The sequence below is a fragment of the Setaria italica genome, chromosome V (genome assembly GCF_000263155.2).
Source record: "Setaria italica strain Yugu1 chromosome V, Setaria_italica_v2.0, whole genome shotgun sequence".
Lineage (NCBI taxonomy): Eukaryota > Viridiplantae > Streptophyta > Magnoliopsida > Poales > Poaceae > Setaria > Setaria italica.
The window spans coordinates 10989267-11004564 of record NC_028454.1 but is presented as its reverse complement, the minus strand read 5'-3'; the positions used below and the strand labels follow the sequence as shown (position 1 = coordinate 11004564).

The window sequence follows — 15298 nt, the reverse complement described above, 5'->3', positions numbered from 1 at the left end:
TAATAACCGAGCTCAGTAATTTAGATATAGGTTTAGGGTTTATTTTAAAATATTTTCATAATGATAGTGGTGGGTAACATTTTAGAAAATATAATATACCAATGACTATAATTGTTAGAGTTTACATGATTGATGTTTGATGTTTCTGATTTTTGTGAGAATTTTTAGGATTTGTCTTTTTTCTAGCGTATCTTGTGAGAACTAATGCGAAGTCTTCAATAAAAAAATGAGGCCGTATTGCTATGAACTATTACTTTGAGCTACCTCTTATTTGTTAAATATTTGAAGATAATACTTATATAATTATATATTTATTATCTTCGTCCGTTGTAATAGATTTTAATTAGTAATCTACATAACGTTTTCATCCACATTTATAATATTGAACTTTTCACTTTGCATCGCAAGTATGCGCTTAAATCTGTTTAATGACCTTAAGTTTGAGCTATAATTTTAACATAGAACTCTATATTTCCATTACTTCCTCTATATCTTTATAAATGGTTATACACATCATGTGTATATACTTTAATTATTATATCATATACCAATAGTGTAAGAAATAGGCGATTTAGAATCCTATATTGGTGTATATTTTTAATTAATGTTATTTGGATTTAAATATAGGGTTACCTCATGTTATTTTTACTAATGGATATGTGGGTAATATAGATGCAAATTTAAGGGTTAATTTTGTTATTTTTTAAGTATTAGCGGTGGGAAATTTAGTTGCAAAAATAGGGGTTATTTTAAAAATTATTTATAATAGCATAAGTTGGTAATTTTGATGAAGATTAGGGATTATTTTAGTTTATTTTGTATAGGGTAATTTAGTATAAATTTAGGGGTTACTTTAAGCTATTTTTATATTGGTATAAGTGAGTAATTTATTAGAAAATATAATAGATCCAATGGCTATGATGATTTGAGTCTATCGATTGATAGCTAATTGTTTTGCATTTTGTGAGAATTTCTCTCTTTTTTTAGAATATCCACCTAGGATTTTAGGTGGTTTCACCCGGATGCTTCAAAAGGTCCACCTAGGATCTTAGATGGTTTCACCATATGCTTCAAGAGGAGCTTGTATGATAAGGTACGAGGAGGCAAGAGTAATCAAAGTGCTCACTAACAGTTGAACACCACGCTTAGGCCGTTTGGTTAGTTTTGCTTATTTTTAGCACCCATCATATCGAATGTTTAGATACTAATTAGGAGTATTAAACATAGACTATTTACAAAACCCATTATATAAGTGGAGGCTAAACGGCGAGACGAATCTATTAAGCCTAATTAGTCCATGATTTGACAATGTGCTGCTACAGTAAATATTTACTAATGATGGATTAATTAGGCTTAATAGATTCATCTCGCCGTTTAGCCTTCATCTGTGCAATGAGTTTCGTAAATAGTCTACGTTTAATACTCCTAATTAGTATCTAAACGTGACATGTGCTAAAAATAAGCAAATGTCCTTTTTTTTTTTGGGACTTCATCAATTCAGATCCACTCCACACAAGCTCACACATCTGCACCTGGACGTCATCGGTAGAGTTCGATGATCGAGCGGATGCCCAGAACCGGCATAATCTTGTAGTCGCTGAATCCTGCCTCGAGGAAGATCTTCCTCCACTCCTGCTAGTCCCGCTCTATGCCATTCAGGAATATCATGTAGAGATCAAACACGGCCTGCATCTCCCTGTGCTTCGAGCTTGGTGGCCCTGCTCCGACCACCATGTCCATGATTATCACCTTCCCTCCCGCGTCTCGTGGAGGTATAGCGTACTTGCAATTCTTCAGGATCTTGACACACTCCTCGTCGCTTCAATCGTGCAGGATCCACTGGGAAACATGGAAAATCAAATCAAGTGAGAGCAAAAGCAGCATGTTTTTCAAGGGAAATAAAGCATATTAATTTTTCACCAGGAAAGAAACATGATGTGTAGTACTAATACGAACATTCACAAAATTCGGACTTGGTTCTGTGTACCTTGAGGAATACTGCATTTGCCGGTGGAACGCTCACAAACATGTCACCGGCGATGTACTGCACGTCGGTGTTGTAGGGTGCCCTGGCAACGACGTGGTCGAGATCCAGCACGCTGCACTTCAAGTTCGGGAACGCCCTTGCGATGTCGTGGGCCGCCTCGCCGAGCCCGCCGGCGACGTCGACCAGGGAGGTTATCCCCTGGAAGACCTCCCCGCCGCACTCGTTGATGGCGATGTCCATGATGAACCTGCTCTCGGAGGCCAAGCCGTCGTTGATGAGCGCGTTGAAGGCCTTGTCATGGTCGGCCATCTCCCAGAAGGTCTGCCGTTCCTGAGCTTGAAGATGCACGGTCCGTCAGCTCGTTTTGGAGCCACGCGCCGAGCTCGAAGGAGGAGGAGATGAGGGCTGGGTGTTGGTCATATATCTACGAGCCTACCGGGAGGCTTGGACAGTTTTAGATACGGAGCTGTATGCCAAGACGTGTCAAATATGGAGACTATAGTGCATGATAACATGGTCTACATGGAGGACAGGAACTAGTCGAGGATTAGAAAAACTACTCGTAACAGTTAGAGTAGGACTCCCTAGTCGAATCCGACTGATATTCTTGTAAACGACCGACCTGTAACCCTACCCCCAGCAATATAAGGCGAGGCAGGGACCCCCTCCAAACAAATTCAATCAATACAATCCAATCAACACACAGGAAGTAGGGTATTACGCGACATAAACGGCCCGAACCTGTCTAAATCGTGTGTTCGAGTTCACCTTCGAGTCCTGCTCTTGACGAGCCCCACGCATCAAACACTACCTCGGGTACCCCCTCGGTAGGTTGCCGGGTCTAAACACTGACACCGAGTGGAGTGTCATGGTGGTGATGGGACAGGCTCTTGAAGCCCACAAGGAGGCGGGACGTCGGCGTGAGCGCGTACACGAGCTCGTCGGTCAGACGACGGAGCCTCGACGACGCGCTGAGCACACTGGTGGCGGCGAGCACACACATGAGGCGACGCAGGCAGGGGAGCTTGGCCAGGTGGACCGTGATATTAGCGTGATCTGCAGCAGTTGGGCTAACGGCCTCGCATAACGGCCGCACGCGGCACGCGCCCACCACGCTCGCCACGATCACGCCTGCGCTCGCCATGCCATTCGCTTGCTGCGCTCGCTCCCATAGGACTCGCTCTAATCGTTAGACATCCTATACTTGTATAAATGTATGATGCGTTGATCAATACAAGCTGCGGTTCTTGTTCTATCTTGAGTTCTCACCCTCTTCGTGGTACCAGTGACTGAAGGTTCTGATCTTGTGAATCCCTTCGCGTCCACCTCTACCTTCGCTCCCGTGGCCTCCCCAGCCACCTCCTCTGATCCTCTGCTTCCACCATCCCCGATGCACCTCAACCCGCGCCAGCATGATCACACGTTCTAGTGCTCCTCGACATGGTGGAATCGAACTACACCCAGTGGCGGTGCTTCTTTGACTCCGTGCTCGGCAAGTTCGGCCTCGACAATCACATCCACTCACCGTCGGCGCTCGCCCGACACGACGGCGACTGGGTGATGAACGACCATAGTGTCGTGAATTGGCTTTACACCACCATGAACAAGGCAGTCTTCGACATCGTCTACAAGCCGCGCGCATCGGCCTTCATCATCTAGACCGACATCGAGGGCCTCTTCCCCAACAACAAGATGCAGTGCGCCATCTACCTCGAGGCTGCCAAGGTGACATGTCCATCACTCAATACTGCACCAGGCTCAAGACTCTCGCCGATGCGCTGCGCGATGTCAGCCAACCCGTGTCGGAGCCCAGCCAGGTGTTGAATCTCCTTCGCTGCCTCAACCCCAAGTACCGCCACCTGAAGCCCATCTTTGCCGACAAATTTCCACCGCACACATTTATAAGCGCCCGCTTGTACCTGTTGATGGAGAAGCTCCGTGACGAACATGACGAGCAGGACAATGGCCAGGCCCTCTTCGTCAGCCACGGCAGATCCAACTCTGTGCCACCCTCTCGTCTGACGGATCGTCCTCATCCGATGGACGGTACAAACCCAAGTAGGAGAAGCAGCCCAAGTCGAGTTGCTCCGGCGCCCCTGCCGCGGCTCTCAACGACGGCGGCGGTCAACAGCAGCGCTCCACCAACACGCCCAACTGGACGGCCAGCTACAACCCTTGGATTGGCCTCGTGCAGGCCTAGTCCATGTCATTCAGGGCCCTAGCATTGGGTCCTGGGCCCTCATCCTCCATTCCAGCCCAACAACGCAATGTTGGCCTAGCACCAGGCATCTTCAAGCTTCCTGCCTATGCCCCAGAACACCTGGGACCTGAGCACCCTCCTTGCCACCCTGCAGTCTGCTGGCGTTCTGACCACCGCTAAGCTCCTCCAAGTGGTTCCTCGACTCCGGTGCCTCCTCCCACATAGCGTCGAACTCCGGTAACCTTCACTCCCCATGGGCTCTGCATCCTTCCATTTCAATTACAGTTGGAAATGGTGCCAAGCTGCCAGTGTCTCACTCGGCTGCTGCCACCATTCCCACATCCTCCTCACCTCTCCCTTAATAATGTGTTGATCTCTCCTTCCATTGTCAAGAATCTTATCTCTGTTCGCAAACTTACTCGTGACAATAATGTATCCATTGAGTTTGACCCTAATGGCTTTTCTATCAAGGATCTTCCCACACGAACGATGATGCTCCGATGTGAGAGTTCATACGAGCTCTAACCGTTACTCCAGCCACGGAATCTTGCACTCAGTGCGTCGGTGGACTCCGTTGACCTTCGGCATCAACGCTTGGGCCATCTAGGGAATAATTCTTTGATTCAAATTTTGCACACTTTTGATTTCCAATGTAATAAATCGAACGCCCATGTTTGTCACTTCTGTCAGTTGAGCAAACATGTTTGACAGCCATTCTCTAATTTTGATTTAGTTACATATTTCCCTTTCCAACTTGTGCATTCTGACGTATGGACGTCTCCAATTCATAGCAACTCCGGCTATAAATACTATCTTGTTCTTCTAGATTATTTTACTCACTACATCTAGACATTCCCTGTCCGCAATAAGTTAGATGTTTCAGCACTCCTTCGTTCGTTTCATGCTTACATCCATACACAATTTGGGTTGCCTTGGTTAGCTTTGCAGACCGATAACGGCGGAGAGTTCGACAACATGGCGATGCACAGTTTCCTCACCGCCCATGGTATTGCATTGTGGCTCTGCTGCCCGCATACCTCGCAGCAGAATGGGAAGGCGAAACAGATCCTCCGCACGATCAATGACTGCATGCGCACGCTGCTCCTCCATAGCAGCGCCCCGACGTCTTTTTGGGTGGAGGCCCTCACCACCAGCACATTCCTCATCAACAGACGGCCGTGCCGAGCGACCGGCACCACAACGCCGTTTGAGATCCTCTTCGGCGTCCCTCCCTCCTACACCGAACTGCGCGTCTTTGACTCACTCTGCTACCTAAACCTGATGGCAACTACGGCGAACAAGCTGAGCCCGCGATCCACGACCTACGTCTCCCTCGGCTACCCGACGGATCATCGCAGATACCACTGCTACTACCCAACATCAAGACACGTCTTCAACCCTTGTCATGTGGTGTTCGATGAGGCCCGATTCCCATTCCGATGGTTGCGGCCCACATCAACTTCGCCGCTCCCACCACCACATGACGATGACGATGCGTCGTATCGACGTCCCTCGCCCACGACGACGGTGACTACCCCAGTACTATCACCATCGACGACTCCCTCAACAACCGCATCGACACCGGCGCGTGGAATCGCGTCCACAACATCATCCACCACCACGCGCATGCCATCACCTGCGACTGCGTCCACGTCATCACCAACGATCCCGCCGTCCTCCACTCCGTCGAATTCGACAACGTTGCCGCACTAGTCCACACCGGCTATGCCATCAGCCATTTTGCTACCAATAGCACCCGTGCCATCTCCGCCATCAGCCGCTTCACTACCTACAACACCTTCGCCTGAAGAAGTCCATCGCCATCCGATGACCACACGGGCGCATGCTAGGGTGTTCAAGACAAACCCTAAATAAGCCCTGACATCCTCACCGTCTCCGCCACCACTCTCTTTGATTCCAATGTCGGTGCGTGCGGCACTCAAAGACCCCAACTGACTAGCAAACATGCCTCTAGAACACGACGCGCTGCTAGCCAACCGTACCTAGAGGCTCATCCCTCGTCCACGCGGTGCATGCATCATCTCCAGCAAGTGGGTGTCTAAACACAAACTCAACCCTAATGGCAACCTCGAGCGCTACAAGGCAAGGTGGGTCGTGCGCGGCTTCAACCAGCGTCCCCGCATTGACTTCGGCGAAACTTTCACCCCTGTGGACCGACGACCATTAGAACGATGCTCACAATCGTTGCTTCCAAGCAATGGCCGGCGCGTCAGTTGGACGTCTCCAACACCTTCCTTCACGGCCACCTCGATGAGCAAGTGTTCTACCAGCAGCTAACGGGATTCGTCGACCCTCAGCAGCTAGGCGCGGTGTGCATGTTGTCGCGCTCACTCTACGGCCTGTGACAAGCACTGCGTGCCTAGTTCACGAGCTTCGCTACCTTTGCTACATCCATCAGCTTTCGTCGGGCTCGGTCCGATTCATCGCTGTTCATGCTACGCAATGGCGTCGATATGGCGTACCTCCTACTCTGCATCGATGACATGGTCCTCACTGCCTCGTCAACCAACCTCCTCCATGATGTCATCGCGCGCTTGAAAATGGCGTTCACCATCAAGGACATGGGCCCTCTTCGGTACTTCCTCGGCATCGACATGCGATGGGATCATCACGGCTTCTTCCTCTCCTAAAGCCAGTACGCCATCGACCTACTAGAGCGCGCCGGCATGGCGAACTGCAAACCCGTCGCCACCCCAGCGGACACGCAACCGAAGACCTCCAGCTCAGATGGGCAGCCTCTTCAGGTTCAGGATACCTCAAGCTACCGGAGCATGGCGGGTGCACTCCAATACCTCACCATCACTCGGCCAGAGATCACGTACGCCGTTCAACAGCTGTGTCTACACATGCATGCGCCGCAAGACTGCCATTCAGCTCTGATGAAACGGGTGCTACGGTACATCAAGGGGATGACCATGCTTGGCCTCAAGCTCACCGCCTCCTCCACGCCTTCGATCTTAGTGTACTCCGACGCGGACTGGGCGAGCTGCCCAGACACTCGTCGGTCGAGTTCCGGCTTCTGCATTTTCATTGGTGACTTAGTGGTGTCCTAGTCCTCAAAACGGCAACCGACGGTGTCCCGTTCAAGCGCGGAGGCTGAGTACCGAGCCATCGCCAACACTGTTGCTGAGTGTACCTAGCTTCGACATCTTCTCGGAGAACTCCATTGCGCCGTACCAAATGCCACTGTCGCATACGGTGACAACATCTCATCGGTATACATGTCCAAGCATCCGGTTCATCATTGCCGAACCAAGCACATCGAGCTGGACATCCATTTCGTCCGGGAGAAGGTGGCGCTAGGAGAGCTGCGGGTCTTGCATGTTCCCAGTGCATGACAGTTCGCTGATATTTTCACCAAGGGTCTGCCTACAGCTTTGTTCAACGACTTCAGGGACAGCCTCGCTGTCGACAAGCCCGCCGTCGAGACTACGGGGGGTGTTAGCGTGATCTGCAGCGCCTAGGCTAACGGCCTCGCGCAACAGCCGCACGCGCACCGCGCCCACCATGCTTGCCATGATCACGCCCGCGCTCGCCATGCCGTCCGCTCGCTGCGCTAGCTCGCTCCCGTAGGACTCGCTCTAGTTGTTAGACATCCTGTACTTGTATAAATGTACCATGAGATGATCATGCGGTTCTTGTTCTATCTCGACTTCTGTCTCTTCACGTGACCTTGGTGGCGATCTGGGGGAGGGTGGCGGCGCCACCGTGGTGCTGGATGGCGTCGGTGAGGCGGAGGTCAAGGGCGGACTTGAGCGCGGTGGACTTGACGTAGGCGAAGGTGCTTTGCCAGAGGTCGAGCTGCGCGTCAAGCAAGGCCTGGCCAGTAGTGGTCGGGGTGAGCGCCATGCTGCCAAGCTGCTACAACTCGTTCCTTTCCTGTTTGTGATAGGGCGGGATTGAAATAGAGAACCACCATTTGCCTAGTTATATAGAGGTGTCGTGTTGTTAGTTTAAAAAATAAATCACCGATCTGCTTAATACTTTGATTAAGTAATTAACGGATCACAACATGTGATGTAGAGTGCAAAGGGACCTCTGTAGCCTAATGGTTAGGGCACCTGAGTAGCACCCGGCAAGCTCAGATTCAACTTCCTATGGAAGTGAATTAAATGAATCTGGAATAAAAATAATATAAAAAATAGGTAGAAGTTCCCTGCTGATTTCGATTAAAATAACATGCGCGTCGAGTAAACTCCATGTCGGCTCCATGAAATCTACGGGTTTCTTAGAGCTAAAATTTTGATACACGTAGCTCTAACGCATAGCTAGCTAGAAGTATATTAAATATAAATATTTAAACCACTTCAATTTATTCTACAAACTGTGAATTCACCCTGGTCTATATATTTCAAATTTTGCTCATGCGTGCCGTCTGACAAACTCATGCTTAATAGTATTCCCTATAGTAGTACACCACCGTTTCTGAATATATACTATTCAGAGCAAGCTAATTAAATCATACATTTATAAAAAAAAAGGTATAAAAGAGGGAGTAAGAATCGGCTTCTATCCATGGAGTCACTAATTCAAGTTTTGAAAAAGAGAATTCTGAATTGATGTAAAGCTCCTCGATTGCCCGAACCAGCTTCTTGCTACACAATGCCAAATCAAGTGAAGCCTTGTGAAACGGGCCCTAACTATTCACTTGCAATCAAACTGCATCCGTCAGCAGCCAGTCACAACTCACGCGGTCACGCCCGCACTACAGGAGTTAGACGCGCTACCATTGTGCCATATAATATAAAGTGTATATGAGATATTAAGATCTGCTCTACGATTTCCATCCATTAAAAGAGCTGTCGCCATCTGCCCACGAAATGGAAACAGCCACCGCGATGGTGATAATGTGGCCGCGCACTACATTAAGTACCAGAGATCCGTATCGCATTAACTAATTCAAAAAAGTGCAACAGAGATCAATCACATCTCACAGATCATTAGCCGTCGTTTCAGCTTTTATAATTGGTATTCCGCTGAGCTTTCAGATCATCAGATCAGATGGGAAGTAGCCGCTCGTTCGCACGTAAAAGAATTGAGCTCGTGTACCTCGAGCAGAAAGCGAGCTGCTTCCCCTTGTCGCAGTTCGCCGCGGCGCTGCCGACGCCGGCGCAGCACCGTGCAGGTTAGAACTAGTAGCTGGCAAACCTCGCCGCGTCGGCGGCGCGCTCTCCCCGGGCGCCATCCGGTGTTCACCGGCTCGGTATGTCCGCTTCGAGGAAGAGATCTTCTTCCACTCTTCTTCCTCGCTCGTCGCGCTGGATGCCATTGAGCAACATGATGATCAGATAAAAAACGGCCTGCATCTCTCTGTGCTTCAAGCTAAGTCTGACGATCGTCCGACGCTCACTGTCATCAGTCATCACTCACCAGTTGCAGATGGAGGTTGATTGGTGGTTGCACAAATGGGAGATGATCAGCGCTGACAAAAGAAAGGGCTCATGTTGGTCTGTTGGCGAATTTGGAAGCAACGAAACGACCGCGTTTTCCAGAGAGCTTCACAGAAGACCCCCACACAGCTCTCCCACGATATCGCTGAGGAGGCCAACCTTTGGAGTGCTGCAGGCGCCAAGCACATCGGTGTGTTCAGTTGGCCTCCTGCATCGAGCTAGCTGTAACTGTAATGTGGGTTGCGTTGGTTTCAATCATGTAACAGTATGTCAGGTATCCCGTGTGCGTTCGCTCGGTTAGGTCCGCGTTGTGAAGACTTTATTTCACCCTTCTTAATACAAAGATACGCAGCTCTCCTGAGTATTCTAAGAAAAAAAAAAGGATGACCGGAGGAGGAAGAGGACGACTAGACGAGACGAAGCTCAACTCGGTGGTAGCGCGCAGAAGAGGCTTGCAGAAGAACATCCCGGCGAGGAGGCATCCGGCGCCCCAGACGTCGATGCCGACGCCGTAGTCGATGGAGCCAGGAGCTGCTCGAGGGCGCAGTACCAGAGCGTGACGACCCCGGCTGATGAGTGGGCGGCGGCCGCTGGGCCCGTAGTAGTTGGCGAGGCCGAAGTCGCCGATCTTGAGCACACCGTGGCTGTCGATGAGGAGGTTGGAGCCATTGATGTCGCGGTGCAGAATACCCCGTCAGCAGATCTGCAAGCAGTGTTGTGCACAACCATCATCAGTTCAAAGAACAGACATAGCCCTCAAAGAAAAGTTCAGAGAACAGACATCGAATGCTAGAATTCAGTGTGCATAGATTTGACATTCGAGAAGCTTGGATTAGATTACTTCTGGTACATGCACACACTTCACCGTTGGATTAGTTCTACACCAATTCTGTAATGTTATGGAAAAAAATATGGGAGGTAAACTTGATGAAATTCATCAGGCCCTGGGTGTTCGATCAGGAGGCAGATTATATACGTGGCTAGCTTGACACTCGAATGTTCTGCTGCGGTGCCTGAACACGAGTGCTGCTTGCTCTGAAGTCTGAACTGTTGTTTCTTCACTGTTTCGGCATAGGAGGGGAGTGCAACGTTCCAAGGCACTCCCACTGTCCCAACACAAGGTCGCACGGCCACATCGATGGTCCAAACGGGAAGGACAAAGCGGCCATGGACACGTCACGGCCGGAACCAGAAACAGCGCCGAATCAAATACCAATGACACTGACCGTTCATTCTAAAACACTAACTGAAAATGCAAAACCACATGTGAATGTTATTCATTCGGTAGTAGATGATTCGTCTATCGAGATATAAATGTTTAGCCTTTTGGAAGTGTTGTTAGATTTATTATATATTTTTTTGAAAAATAGGATTGAGTAGGTTTTATACGGTGATCAGTTTGCTCACCAACCCCCAGCCTGCTGCTTCACATAATCACATGGGTTAGGATAGTCTATTATTGCGCGTAGAGGTGTTAGGATCGTCAATTATTGCGCGGCGCGCATATATGATTAGGCCTGCAGAAATACGCCATGGCGGCCGTTACGCGTGCGCAATCGGTCTGTCCATCAGAACACGCCGTACCTATGGGCTATGACGACGAGCCGCTCCTCGGGCGCTACAACGAGGCCGTGCGGCTGGAGAAGACGGCCGCCGCCGCCGACGGCGACGCCAGCTTCGTGCAGACTTGCCTCAACGGCCTCAACGCCTTGACAGGTGTCGGCCTGCTATCGGTGCCCTACGCGCTGTCGGAAGGGGGCTGGCTGAGCCTGGCGCTGCTGGCCGCCGTGGCCGCCGTCTGCTGGTACACCGGCCTCCTCCTCCAGCACTGCATGGCCGTCGACCCGGCCGTCCGCACGTTCGCCGACATCGGCGAGCGCGCCTTCGGCCGCGCCGGCCGACTCCTCGTGGCGGCCTTCATGTACGCGGAGCTCTACCTCGTCGCCATCGGCTACCTCATCGTCGACGGAGACAACCTCGACAAGCTCTTCCCGGGCGCCGCCGTCAGCCTCGGCCCCGCGTCGCTCTCGGGGAGGCAGCTGTTCGTCGTGCTCGTCGCGCTCGCGGTCGCGCCCACCACGTGGCTGCGCAGCCTCGGCGTGCTCGCCTACGTCTCCGCGACGGGCGTGTTCGCGTCGGTGCTCATCGTCCTCAGCGTGCTCTGGGCCGCGGCCGTCGACGGCGTCGGGTTCTCGGCGCCGGGGGCGACGGCGCTGAGGCCCGCCAGGCTCCCCACGGCTCTCGGGCTCTACACCTTCTGCTTCTGCGGCCACGCAGTCTTCCCCACGCTCTACACCTCCATGAAGGAAAAGCGTCGGTTCCCAAAGGTACCATTGGTTTGTGTTCTGAACTTCTGACGCATTACATGTTCATGGTTGTCATCACAATGAAGAATCCATTGATCTTCACAAGCAGATGCTGGCGATCTGCTTCGTGCTGTGCACGCTCAACTACGGGTCGATGGCGGTGCTCGGCTACCTCATGTACGGCGACGGCGTGCAGTCCCAGGTGACGCTCAACCTCCCGGCGGCGCGGCTCAGCTCCAAGGTCGCCATCTTCACCACGATCGTCAACCCGCTCTCCAAGTACGCGCTGGTGGTCACGCCCATCGCCATGGCCGTTGAGGAGAGGATCGGCTCGGGCTCGTCGGCCGCCGCCTCGATGGCGGTGAGGACGCTGCTGGTGCTCAGCACGGTGGCCGTGGCCCTCGCTGTGCCGTTCTTCGGGTACCTGATGGCGCTGGTGGGGTCGCTGCTCAGTGTGGGCGCCTGCGTGCTACTGCCCTGCGTCTGCTATGTCAGGGTGTTCGGCCTGCCGGCTCGCGCCGCCGAGGCCGCGGCCATCGCGGCGATCCTGGCGCTGGGCTCGCTGCTGCTGATCACCGGGACGTACTCGTCACTCGTGCAGATCATCCACGAGCTGTCAAGCTGATCTGATGCTGATATGGCTGTGCGTGCTGGGCTCCTGGGCAGATTGCGTGCACATTTTGTGCACGCATGTTCAAAGCATACTCCCTCCGTACTAAATTACTATTCGTTTTGATTTTTTTAGATTTATAGCTTTTGCTATACACCTAAATTAATATATGCTATGTTTAGGGACGTAGCAAAATCTATGTACGTAGAAAAGTCAAAAATGAATATTCATTTGGAACAGAGAAAATACTATATTTTATCCTTCTTAATTATACGGCGAGTACGTAGCTCTCCCGTACATTTAAAAAACACCAAGTTACAGGTTGTTCCTATCAAAAAAAGTTACATATTGTTGGGATTTTTATTCTTATTAAATAAGATGACACAGGTGCAAATATGATAACATGGTGTTGAGTTAGGGGAAAGGAGAAACAGGACACGCACTCTTTTCAAAACTTACGAAAAATGTTATACATCGACTTTGAGGACAAAAGTTTCATTGCATCTAAGGATCTCCAATCCCATGCATCGCATTATATACTATGACCAGCACAAGAAACAACAAAAATGACACTATACATTAGAGGAGTTTATTTTGTTCATCAACACAAAACACTCTAAATGATGTGGGGGCGGCTCTTAGAAAACACCTAATAAAACTCCCCGGTAGAATTAGCACATGCTCTGCTCATAGTTCATAGTCGCGTCATTCTCGGTGGGGAGTTTCATTTTGTGACTTCCAATGCATAGTTCCATTTTACGGTTTAATAGGTTAGCTATACCATTTAATTGTGATGCCCAGGATTGGATGAATCGGATGAAATGAAACACTCTTGCACCCAATGGCATTATTGAGTTCGTTGTCAAACTCACCTGCATCCATCTTTCGTGGATCAGCGCAGGAGCATGAGATGGAAGTTTGGGTCGAGAAGGTTGTTAGAGGGGATACATTTGCCTTTTTCTTTTCTTTTTTTCTTTGTGAAAGGCCAATTGAAGAGCCGTCAGATAACAATTGAAGGCCAAAAATGTTGAGTTGACTTATCATCAAACATTGATGGAAGACCATTCGAAGTGAAAGAACTTAAGTTCTAGCAAAAAGAATGATTGATAAATATCAATATTGTTTCATAAGAACATTCAAATGAATGGTTCCGTGCTCTAGTTCCTCAAAAACCTAACAATTAGTGGAAGCTCGTAGAAAGCTAGGTTTCAGTCTTTGCTCATCGTAACTCACCAATAAGTTACAGTTGGGGGATGTCTGAAGTCAATCCTACCAATATTTTAGTATATAATCCATTCAATTTTGATATGCGAAGGTTGGAACAAGCTAATTATTTTTTAATTAATTAGTTTGTTCTTAATGCCATTTATAGTGGATGGTAATTTTTATAATAATATATTTATAAATGTGGCTTATGAATATTTCAGTACACTATTTTTCGCAATAAATATACTCGTATGACTTTTAAACATTCAAACTCATCGCATAAAAGTATATAGTAGTTAATTTAGAACACCTATCTTCGAACAGCCCAAGGCTTCACTTATTTGTGATTGAATGGAGTAGCACAACACACAGATCAGGAAGCTAGATATTTCTATCGCATGGATTACTGTATCCTTTGTTTCAAATTATAACTCGTTTTAGTTTTATCCTAAGTCAATTTCTCTAGTTTTGGTTTGTTTTATAGAAAAATTCACAAAGGTCTATAACATCAAAATAGTTTCATCAGATATACCATGACATATAGCTTAATAGTGTATTTATTTGATAATTAACATATTTTTCTACAAGCTTGATCGCAGTTAGAGAAGTTTGACTTATAGGACAAAGACAAAGCCAACTACAACTTGAGAACAGAGCAAATAAAACAAAAGAGATACACATCACATCTCCCAGATATTTAGCAATAGCCGTTTAGCTTGTAATATTGGATTTGTTTTCTCTGCTAAACGAATTAAGATCGTGTACCTTGAGAAGGAAGGAAGGTGCGCCGTTAGTTAAAGAGAACATCTAACGTCCCTCAATCTCGTGATGTATAATATTGAATATCTCTTGTCCTTTTTCATAACGAGTATCACTTTGTTCAACTTACGGTATCAAATATCCAATGTTCTATTGTACGGAACACGTTATGTCGAGTAAAGTACTCCATGTGGCCACATTATATATTCCTCCCGACATTATATAATCCTTTCGTTCCAATGTTTGATCATCATTACTCACCAATAAGTTCTAATCTCTAAATGATGCTCTATTCAAATTGAAATTATAAGACATTTAGAATAGTTAATTAGTTTATTTTTTAATCAATTAGTCTATCATCAACGTCATATATTGAAAATGAACGGAGTATTTTCATAATATATCTATAAATGTGGTTTTATGCACATTTGTTTTCCTGAAACTAATTTTGATGAAAAGTCTAATAATATCAGTTTGAAGAATTCAAACCCAGCACATAAAAAAAATATAGTGCAGTCAAATTTTGGAACAATCCACTAATGTGATCGAAGACTTCAGGGCGCTAGAGATTCTTATAACATTAATCACTAGAACAAATTTTAAAAGAGATACACATCACATCTCACAGATAATTAGTACTCCCTCCGTTCCAAATTATAGGTCGTTTTGGCTTTTCTAGATACATAGATATTATTATGCATCTAGACATAGGGTATATCTAAGTGCATAACAAAGTTTATGAATCTAATAAAGTTAAAACGACCTATAATTTGGGACGGAGGGAGTAGTACGTAGCCGTTTAGATTGCGAGGTTGCATT

General features: G+C 48.3%; 1 protein-coding gene and 1 pseudogene across 1 annotated transcript; one reads left to right on the top strand and one right to left on the bottom strand.

Annotated features, from left to right (window-relative positions):
- Nucleotides 1-1539: 1539 nt before the first annotated feature.
- LOC101755445 lies at nucleotides 1540-8057 on the bottom strand (annotated as a pseudogene).
- Nucleotides 8058-11074: 3017 nt separating this feature from the next.
- On the top strand, nucleotides 11075-12785 carry LOC101763276 (amino acid transporter AVT1I). The gene is made up of 2 exons (XM_004968374.2): nucleotides 11075-11925; nucleotides 12014-12785. Exons 1-2 carry the CDS (start codon nucleotides 11131-11133, stop codon nucleotides 12527-12529), a joined length of 1311 nt encoding a protein of 436 aa, XP_004968431.2. The 5' UTR covers nucleotides 11075-11130; the 3' UTR covers nucleotides 12530-12785.
- Nucleotides 12786-15298: the final 2513 nt, after the last annotated feature.

Excerpts from the sequence above, each read along its gene's own strand:
- LOC101763276 (XM_004968374.2), top strand. The coding sequence starts at position 11,131 with ATGGCGGCCGTTACGCGTGCGCAATCGGTCTGTCCATCAGAACACGCC. Across the intron at positions 11,926-12,013 it reads AAAAGCGTCGGTTCCCAAAG|ATGCTGGCGATCTGCTTCGT; the intron begins GTACCATTGGTT and ends CTTCACAAGCAG.